This window comes from Halyomorpha halys, unplaced genomic scaffold (assembly GCF_000696795.3).
Source record: "Halyomorpha halys isolate HHAL.00 unplaced genomic scaffold, Hhal_1.1 Scaffold2272.1, whole genome shotgun sequence".
NCBI classification, from domain to species: domain Eukaryota; kingdom Metazoa; phylum Arthropoda; class Insecta; order Hemiptera; family Pentatomidae; genus Halyomorpha; species Halyomorpha halys.
This window is the reverse complement of record NW_027107425.1, coordinates 57,223-68,019: the sequence shown is the minus strand read 5'-3', so window position 1 is coordinate 68,019 and position 10,797 is coordinate 57,223. Positions and strand designations below refer to the sequence as shown.

General features: G+C 34.7%; 1 protein-coding gene across 4 annotated transcripts; it reads right to left on the bottom strand.

Annotated features, from left to right (window-relative positions):
- Positions 1 to 4,235: 4,235 nt before the first annotated feature.
- Positions 4,236 to 8,924, bottom strand: LOC106691353 (uncharacterized; the record flags this gene model as incomplete). Of its 4 annotated transcripts, XR_001344775.2 has the most annotated exon segments (5): positions 4,236 to 4,562; positions 5,218 to 5,319; positions 5,397 to 5,496; positions 6,790 to 7,082; positions 8,832 to 8,924. XR_001344775.2 is itself a non-coding variant. In XM_014437098.2 (3 exon segments), coding segments are annotated over 3 exon segments (530 nt in total), but the record flags the coding sequence as incomplete, so codon positions are not given.
- Between the last annotated feature and the right edge of the window lie 1,873 nt (positions 8,925 to 10,797).

The following is a 10,797-nucleotide window of genomic DNA, read 5'->3' as shown; positions in this document are numbered from 1 at the left end:
CTCTTCGATGTTTCTTCTTCGGCTACCAATCCTGAAAAGGTGTATTGATGTAGAGAGGTCGACTTTGATTAAACGCCGTCGCCCTACGAAAAATGAGACAAAACTTAAGACACACTTCAGAGTAGCCTGATCACTGATCACTCGATCTGTCAGATCTCACCCACGTGTTCCCGATCAAGAAGATCGATTCTGTCCCTCTTCTCGCCCTAAACAGGAAGGAGCGCCGGGCCCTATTATAGTGAGATTCGTCTGACAACAATAATAGATTAGCTGGTGCGACAAATCAGGGCCGAAAGGGATTTATCCACTCACCAGTTAGGTTGCGATGAAAACGACGCGCACCGCGTATATGTGAGCGAAGCAACGACGCCCGCCAACAAGTACCTCTACTGGTTAGCCAGGCAGAAGCAGAAAGTGGCGAAAATCAAGTACGTCTGGTTCAGCGGAGGTAGGGTCAGATGCAGGCAGTCCGATGGCTTCCCAGCGATCATTATAGGCAAGACCAGCAACTTGGACGTCTTCAGTTGAATTCGGTATCCATGTCACTATAACATTGTTATAAATCTCTTTTTTAGTATAGAAGATATTTTATTTTCATTTTTTTCAACACATAGTAATAGCACATATACAATTTTCTCTATTTACATCTCTTATTATTTTTTTTTATTTCTCATTCTTCATTGACTATTTTTTACAAATTTCGATAACTCAAGCAACAATTTCCTTTCATTTTTGTTACATCCTATATAATTGTAACAGTATATAGAATATTGTTATTCTTTATCCATAAACCTTTATCCTTCTTCTTACTTTACCATTTACCACCTCACAGTTATAACTAATGTCCTCAGTTTCTGTCACGTTAATGCACAATTCCTTATTGTCCACTTCGATGAATTTAAACAATACTTCCTCCACAATTTTTATCACATAATAGCTGTATCCGAAACGTGGCTTAAACCATATATTCCTTTCTCTCAAGTTTCTATTCCCAATTACGCTTTCTTTCGCTAAGTTAGTCTTAAGGTCAAAATCCTACTTTGTTCCCCTCCTCCTATCATTCCTCATGCTGAATACATGTTTGTCGAAATTTCAACCATATCTTCTCCCTTGTTATTTCCCTTGTTATTGTTGTTTATCGACCTCCCCGAGTTCCACTCGATAACACCTTCGAATCCTTTCTTGTCCAACTGTTTTCAACTTATTCCAATGTTATTATCACTGATGATTTTAACATCAACATGCTCTCTCAATCCAGTGATAAATCTTTTCTTACTGATGTAATATTTTCTTACAATCTTTACCTCTTTCCTTTTTCTCCTACACATCACACACAATCCTCTGATACCCGGTTAGACCTTTTTATCTGTGACTCTCCTGTAAGAATCCTTTCCTCTTCCCAGCATCTCGTTCCCTTCCTCTCATCTCACGATCTGATCCAAATATCCAGTCAAATATCCTACCAGTCAAATGCATTACTTCTAAAATCATATCATACCATAATCTGGAGCTCCTTTCTCATGAATCCCTTCAACCTGACCTTGATCCCTCACTTCACATTTGGAATCTATATTATACATCCATGCTCCTCTCAAAACAAGAACCTTACGCCGTCCAACTGCACCTTGGCTTAATTCGGAAATAAATACAATGATAAAATAAAGAGAAGCAGTAAGACGCAAATTTCGTCGTACCCGCCTGTCTGCAGATTATACACATATTAAACTACTCCGTAATGGAACCCAATTAGCAGTTTAACGTTCTAAATCCCTTTACATTCATCACGCCCTCTCTAATGCTTCTGATCCCAAATCCAAGTGGAAAATACTCCGAAATTTATCCCTATCAGAATCCAATAGCTTCAGGTCTCTCCCTGATGTTCTCAACAATCATTTCACATTCCATGGTAATGATTTATCAGTCTTTCCTGAAATTCCAAATAACACCTTCAATCATGAAAACTCCTTTTTTTCCACATAAATTGCGAAGAATTACTAGCCTCTATTCTAATATCCCATACCAACGATCATGGACCGGACAACATTCCTGTGAAGTTGATTAAATCCTGCTTCCCAGTCCTTATTCTCGTACTTTATCATATATACAATTATTCCTTGCAAAATGCCAAATTTCCTTTTCGTTGGAAAACCACTTTAGTTCGACCATTAAATAAAATCCCAAATCCTTCTTCACCACACAATCCCCTCTCCTTAAAATATCCCACGACCTCCAAACTGCCATGGAACACCAAAACCTAACTATCCTCATCCTTTTAGATTTCTCCAAAGCATTTGATACGGTTGACTACAACATCCTTCTTACCAAACTACGAAATCTTCCTCTATCCAACAGTGTTTTGCACTGGTTCCAATCCTTCCTATCCGATTGTTCCCAGTACGTAGTGGTTCCTGATACACATCCATCTATGACTCGACCCCTCACCTGTGGTGTCCCTCAGGGTTCATCGCTATCACCTATCCTTTTCGCTATTTACATAAATGACCTTCCCATCCTTATCCAACATTCGCAATACCACTTGTACGCACATTATTTCCAAATTTACCTTTCCTTCCCACCTTCTGACCTATAAGTTGCTACGGAGAAGATTCAAGAAGACTTAAATAAAATTAGTCAATAGGCACAAGAAAACAAGCTTAAGTTGAATGCAGAGAAGACTAAGACAATCGTAATAGGATCCAATCACCTCCTGAAAACTATCCCTCTTATTCCAACCTTATTCCTGAACAACAATCCAATACAATTTCATCCATACGTTAAAAACCTTGGTGTCACTATTGACCAAACTCTCTCCCGGAAAAACTACGTCTCCGATATTTCCCGTCGTACCTCCTCCATCCTAAAGCGTTTAAATTATCTTCGTCACCTACTTCCTTTTGAAACCCGCAGGATCCTGGTTACTTCCTTAATATTCCCCACTTTGACTATTGCTGTGTGGTTTACGGGGGTGTCTCTCGGGATCTCGAAGCAAAATTAAAACGGTTAAATAATTGTGAAAGGAATATGGTCCGGGTGCGGTAAAAAAAAACTCAAATAGTAGAATATACTATTTATTGAGCCAACGTTTCGCCCTACGTTGCAGGGCTTCGTCAGGGCTATTTTGACGGCAGTCAAAACAAAAATCAAAATAATTGCTTTGTACAATTCATCTTTGGGCTCTCCAGAGACACCTCTGTCACCCGATTTTATGAAGTGTTGAAGTGGCTTTATCCCTCCTTCCGTTGTAAATATTTCCTTACTTCCTTCCTCTATCAAGTTATCTGACCCCGCCGTCCATCGTACATCTCAGATATCCTTTAATTTAAGTCCTCGGTGCATTACCGCAATACCCGCTCACCGAATTCAGACTTATATATAACTGTCCATCGAACCGCATCCTTTGACAGATGTTTCCTCATCCGTTCCTCTCCCTTATAGAATTCTATTCCCTCCTTTATTCATAGTTCTGAAACCCCTCCAATATTCTAATCCTGTATCTTTGACTACCTTCTGTCCACCCAATTCCGGAAGAATAACAATTGAAAATTTCAAAAAGCTTTAAATATTTTCTGTGTTAAGAGTTTCGTTTATAATTGTAAATAGGCAGAAATTATATCTTTTCATTTATTATTTTTTAGTTTAATTGTATTTGATTTTTTGTCATTGCTTTTTTTTATTTTTATATACTACCATAAGTCATCTTATGCTTTATGAAACGACAAGTGGTTTTATTTTATTTGTTTTGTCATTATTTTATATATTCTGTTAATTATTGTTGTTTATTTATAAATTTTTGAATTTATTCTATTACTTTATTTTATGAAATCTTGTAATTTCATCTCCATTTTGTAATTTACTCTAAGGCTCCAAAGGCTAATTTTGACGCCTGTAAATTATTCTAAAGGGATCAATCTCAGAATAAATAAAGACTATTATTATTATTACTATTATTATTATTATTATTATATATTTCACAAAAAAAGTTTCAAAAAAAGGAATAGTGAGTTTGTACATCCATATTTTATGCCCGATAAAAGGGGTTTCTGTTATACAGAAGTTTCCGTTATGACAAGTATCACTATATATTAGATATTAGAAATATAGGAATTCTTAAATATTTCATTTTTTTACATTAAATTGTCTTTTAATTTTTGTTTATTTATGATATTCATGTAATGGTATTTAAATTTATCTAATATATTGATAGGACTAGGGTTGAAGAGAGAATATAAATAAAATTGACCTTCTTTATAGTATATTTTTAATGAACTTTCCATAAAACACTCATTTCCTTATGAAATATTAATAATAATCTTGTTAACAAATAGTAACGCCGTTTAAGTATAATTGCCTCATCGTAAATTCTTTGGATTCTAATTTCATTCCTCTTATTCAAATCATCACAAAAATTGGTTATAAATTCATATCATCTCAAATGCTTGTGCCATTTTTTTCAGCATCAGAAGAACTACTTGCTCCGGGGTATATTCTTCGTTAATAAGCTTCCTTTTCCCTCCGATGTTCATAAAGTTTGAGACCTTCCTTACGCTTCTTTTCTCAGCTGCCTTTTGAATAATGGTAATTTACAGATTACAACAAAAAAACTAGCCGAGAAATGATATCAAGTTTTTTAGATCAAGTACGAGGTACATTTACCCAGGTGGATTCATAATTATAATTTATGTATCATACAAAAATATGGTCATTCCTCATTATTGACCTAATAAACTGTTCATTAATTATTAAATATAAATATAAATAATATTAAATTAATATAAAATTTAATTTAACATACGTCATCTTGCTGAACAACAAGACTGAACAAACAATAGCTTAACATCACTGAAAATCAATCAATTGAATGTCAGATAAAGAATTCAGCTGATTTGGAATCATAAGAGATTCCCAGAGCTTTAGAAATTAGTTATGCCAAGTGTCCGTAAGGAGAAAGGTCACTAAGAGGATTATGGGTCTAGGGAGGCACTTATACATTTTTAATGCTGTTTTTTTCATCTAGTTAAATTTATATCGGCAGGGGAAATCACTCCGATTTTCAGTAATTAATACTATATATTTTTTTTAATTTTCAAAGTTTTTCATTTTAAATTGTTAAGATATTGTCGTAACAACATTATCAGCAATTGTTTCGCATGCTAGGGTATCTAACTGGATTTTACCATGGTATTATATTTCGAAATATTGAAGCTATTTATAATATACCATAATTTATACGAAAAGGCGAAAATTTTTCTAAACTTTTGTGCCGGCACTTGGCTAGTGCGAAAGGTACGGCCGCCCTGGAGTTCCGTCTTACAGTTTCAGCTATAATAAAAAAAAATGATAACATAAAGAGAACTTCACTTAATTGGTTATGGTTAAAGGGGGGGTGGCTATCCTACAAGATTAGGTTCTTGGATCATAAGGGGCCTCAAATCAACTAAAACAGGCTTTGAAGGACTGGTACTTGAATATTGGGATCAGAAGTCGTGATCTTCTTTCCTAGAAAATAATTTTTTTTTTTAGTGTATAATGGTGATTATAGTGTTTTTATATATTATAGACAACTTGTGTGTAAGTAAGTTTTTCGTTTTCAGGGGATACCTCTGACTTGGGAATCCTCAGTCACAGGATTATGGTATATGATAGACTTTAATAACTTTATATGAAATGAGAACAGGCACTAAGACATATTTATTTATTACACTAAGACATATAAACTAACTAATTTAATGTCCTCCAACAGTTGTATTTGACTTATCTAGAATCTAAATGAGAAGGTTCATATGCTTATATAAAGGTGGGAATAGTTTCTAGAGATTTGTGTCTGAGGGTAGGAAAGTCTGTATAAGTGGTTTCAAACTGTTCTAGACTTTTAAGTTTTAAAAAATGAGGAATAAATAGGAGTATTGTACTATACTTTAAGTGATCATTTCTCAGTTAGAAAGTAAAAGGCAGGATGTACCCTTTCTAAATATGCTTTGTGAAGAGGAGTGGGAAAACTAGAGGATGTATATATCACAAAAGTATTCTCTTTTGTGATATATATATCCTAGAGCCATACTGACAATAAATTCGTCCCTTCCCTACCATCAATGCCTACTGTTTATGATGTACTGTTTTAGCTATCTATTTATGCATCTAAATTATTAAAATAATGACATTTGCAATGCAATAAGTTACTGAACTACATCTTTGGGTGAGTGAATCATGAACATTTTACAAAGTGTGCAACCTCAACAACAGTTTCTAACTCTTTCCTGATTTGATCACTAATAACATTTCACTTTCTCTATTCAATTAAAAAAAAAAAATGTTATAGCTATTCTATTACAATTAATTCGATTGATTACTCTTGAGATTAAGGGATACAAATATTTCTGAAAAAAAACAACATTAAAATACATGTGTTTCTGTAAAGGTCCAAAGAGACGCTATAATATTGTGATATTTATAGGCATAGAATTTATCGTTCGTTTCGGGCGGAATAAAATTACAAAGTTGATCAAAATGCTGATCCTAAAAGCATAAATACCTACTGCTAAATCTAGAAATTTACCACTTTTTATTGGTAAAATCTGATTTTTTTTTTTAATTTCGCTTTGTCAACCAGCTTCTGCACAATCTTGAATTTATACGTAAAATTTGTATGATTTATTCAGAGGTACTGGCAAAACCCAAGATTTGCTCGTCAATCTTCGGTACCATGGTACGATGGACTTTTACAGTAACACATAAACATAAGGTGTTTTTTATCTTAAAGCGGGGTTAGGCCAGAGTTTATAGTATACTCACATTTCGTGAAGTTTGGAATACTTCATCAATTATAACTTGAGGTGAGACTATATTTACCGATGCAACGTGCTTGCCTTCACTGGATAAATTACCTTCTATATTTAAATCATAACTGAACTTGACGGTATTGAAAATCACTTCAATGAATTTTTTACCATTGTAGGTTATATTTACATCTGTTTCCATTGTGAAATAATTTGGATTTCTCTTATCATCCGTAAGTTTAGTATTCGAACAAACACCTAACTCGCCTGACATAGTCTTGAATTTATGGCAAGAATTCATGTCATCAACTGAAATATTATCAAATAAATTTTGATTAAAAAATGTGATATTTGTACAGCTTAGAGCTAAAGGGAATTTAACTGATTTTTTCTACAAATATTAATGACATATTGAATTGAAAATAGATCTATAAAAAAGTGCATGGACCTGGCCAATCAATCTCTTAGTCTCACAGTCTTAGGACCCCTTTTTTATTATTTCCTCAGAGGAAATACACAGAGTTCACTGACGGGTGAATTCCTGTCATGTAGTTCATAGTGTATATATTTATTAACTACATTTTGTGCTACTTGTTCATTGAATCTATTTTATTTCAGAACTTCACAAGATTAACATAACTGTAACTGTAAACCTTACATAAATTGATTTAATATCTGTGTCACTTTATTGTTCCCTTTATGTTGCTTCCAAATAGAAAATAAAAAAAGTTTGCCAAGTATTTCGTTCAGCACAAGTTCCTTATTATTTCTATTCAGTAAGTATATGTGTAAGTATAACTACTTATATTTCACGATTTAAGAATATATGATATTATTTTTATCTAAACTGATTTATAACAATGAATTATTTCAATGCACTGGTTTTCGGAAGTGACAGTCCGATTTGGTAAATTATTTTTATTCGAAATAAGCCATTTATTGGAAAGACTATAGGCCTTCACACAACACCAGAGCACGAACAGTAACCGTATACATAATTAAGAACTTGCCTATGCCCACACCTGTCGTCATTACAACTTTAACAAAAGCATGGAAGCAAAACTTCACAAACTTTTCTTTATAGGTTAAAATTATTGCTTGAAAACGGTAAGATAAAAGATGTAAACGTGACATAGTATTACATTTTTGTAGCTTGGTCTAATTTATTGAACTTGTTCTGTATTGTTGTGGTATTGAATTATATTACATTAATTTTGTATCTTACAAAAATTTTCTTATTTTTTCCCCACATATTTTTTGGTGTCATCTAATTTATATTTCATCTAATTACGGTGTGAGTGAGTTATCTTACCCCTATTACTGATGTCTGAATGTTGTCGAAATGTGATACAAAAAAAAATTGAATTGTTATATGTCAAGCAATATATAAATATCAGAAACTTTATAATTTATTAATGTAGTGCTCGTCAATGTATGCTTTGATAATGCCCCAACTTAAATAAAAAGAGATTTTAACGTATTCTAAAGATATTTCAATTCCAATTTTTGTTTTTTTTTCTCATCTGGGGACCTTATACAAACTGGAGTGTAGGTGTTTATAAACGAAGTGGAATGAAGTAGGTTCTTTGACATTAAGGAACATTAAGTGTAATATAACATAAACATTCATTCTAATACTGTTCTTAAATACTCTTCTCTGCTGCCAATGAGAAAACAATCATCCTCCACTGTAAGTAGATATGTCATTGCCTTTTTATTGGAACCAATCAAGAAACGAATAAGCATTACAAACTTTTATCTTATGTGTTCCGGCTGTTAACAGCAAAGTCTAATTTGAAACTGACGGAGTAATAGGCAGCCATTCTTGTGTTTGATTCCACTGAATTTTACAATAATTGTACTGTTATAAATAATTGATTTCCTCGTTTTCGTATTTTTGAGGGTATCTACTTTCTTTTTTTCATAAAAAACATATCTTTGGATTGAGCGGAGAAGGTAATGTTGATGGCACTGAATCACAATTTAAGTGCAATGTTTCTCTCTCAATCACTGTTATTAATAACTATTTATTATAGAATGCTTTTATCAAATTCTTACCCTTGATTGTCCCCCTCGACGCAGTAACGCCTAACACAGTCACTTTTGCTTCAATTACGCCTCTTGCAGGATCAAATACCACGTTTCCACAAACTGAAAAGTATTAGTTGAGAATTAATAATTTGAATTAATTGGCTTCTGTTCTGTTTTTTTAACGGCGTAAAACTTCCCTCGTCATCAACTCCATTCACTTCCAATTAGTTTCCAGGAACATTCAATTGACTATTTTCCATATATATATAAGTTATCTTTTACTCAAGTGAAACTAAAAATAATAGGAGAGAGAGGAGTGCGAAACGAAACGCTTGAAGTGCTGTCAAAGACTGATCTATTTTCGAGGCCTGTCCGTCTATATATATATATATATATATATATATACAATCGGTCAGCTTTTATCGATCAGCTGATATGGACCTATCAGCTGACAGCCCGTAACTCCTCCCCACCAGTTTACGAACAATCCTCGTAAACTCTAAAGTATCCAAAGAAAAAACATATATATAAATACAATTCCAATACAATAAATAAGATAGCTATAAATTCAATAACAATAAAAAAGATACAAATGTAATCAAACTACAGAAATAGGATTTAAAATAACAGCACTCTGTGAAAAAAAAAATAGACAAAACAAAAAAAGAACAATACAATTACCCATAAATCACTGATTTTTACACTCTCATATCCTTATTAAGTACCGAAAATGAAAAATAAAAAAAAAATAAGAACTTTACATTACAATATTCCCTTCAAAAAGGAGGTGAGTACAATCCCGTACATCATGATACCGCTCTTGACGGAAATTTAATTGTTCTAGGTGAACTGTTCTTCGCTTTTTCGGTTCTTTTAAGCTTTCTATGGTGACAATATTGTGTTCTCTTGGCTTTTAATGGGCCTTCTTATCTCTGCAGCTCTTTGCCTCTATTAGTTCCTACTTTACGGTACACCACAGTCCCAATTTTAAGGTTGCCCATTAGATTGCGAACACTGAGATTATGTCTAGTCCCACACAATTTTGTCCCTGACTTTGGCCCATATCTTCCTCCGTGCCATACAATCAACGGCGATATTACTCTCCTCAGTTGCTGTATCATGGTGATTCCTCCGACGTCCCCGCAGTTCAAAAATAATCTCAAAAGGAGAAACGGGGTTTTCCATAACCGAGTATATGGAATGATTGTATGCTGCGATCGCTCGTTCCATCACTTCGTCTGGCTCTAACCCCTTTTCTAACTGATATACCCGCAGGTGGTCACTGAGGGTACTGTGGAGCCTTTCAATGCCTCCTCGGCTCTTTGGATGACCTGGGGTGTTAAGATGCCACACTACCTCCAAGATTTTTATCTCTTCCCTGATGCTTGCGTTGTCAAATTCTCTTCCCTTGTCTGACGAAATTCTATCCGGTACGCCATAAAACTGGAACCAGGTTCGTAGGGCTCTTAGCACTGCTTCTGCTGACCTCTCTTTCACTGGGTACGCCATAGCTAGTTTGCTAAATGCGTCTATCACTGTGACCCACTTGTACCCCTTCCATGTAAACGAATCCGCTTGAAGATCACTAAGTGATGCTTCTGCAGTGAGGATTGCTAGAGGTGGGTGTCTGTCATATTTCGCAGTCAAGCATACATCACAACTACCAATGGTTTCTTGAATTGTGCGCTTCATACCCCACCAGAAGTATCGACGGCGCAACGCCTGTAGTGTTTCGTTTAGCCCTCTATGATTGGTCTTCCCCTGGTGATATGCGAGGGTCACCTCCTTTTGACGTTTCGCATCACGGATAGTTTCTGCCATCATCGTACACCGTATAAACAACCGGTCAACCCCAACTGTATCTGGCTTCCGCTTCGGTGAGGCGCCGACAGGCATAGGCTACAGAACGTTCTCCCTGTTCTGTTTCCTGTGCCCACACCGCTCCTAGAGCATACTTACTTGCCTCTGTTAGCGTAAACTGTTTCTCGAAGTC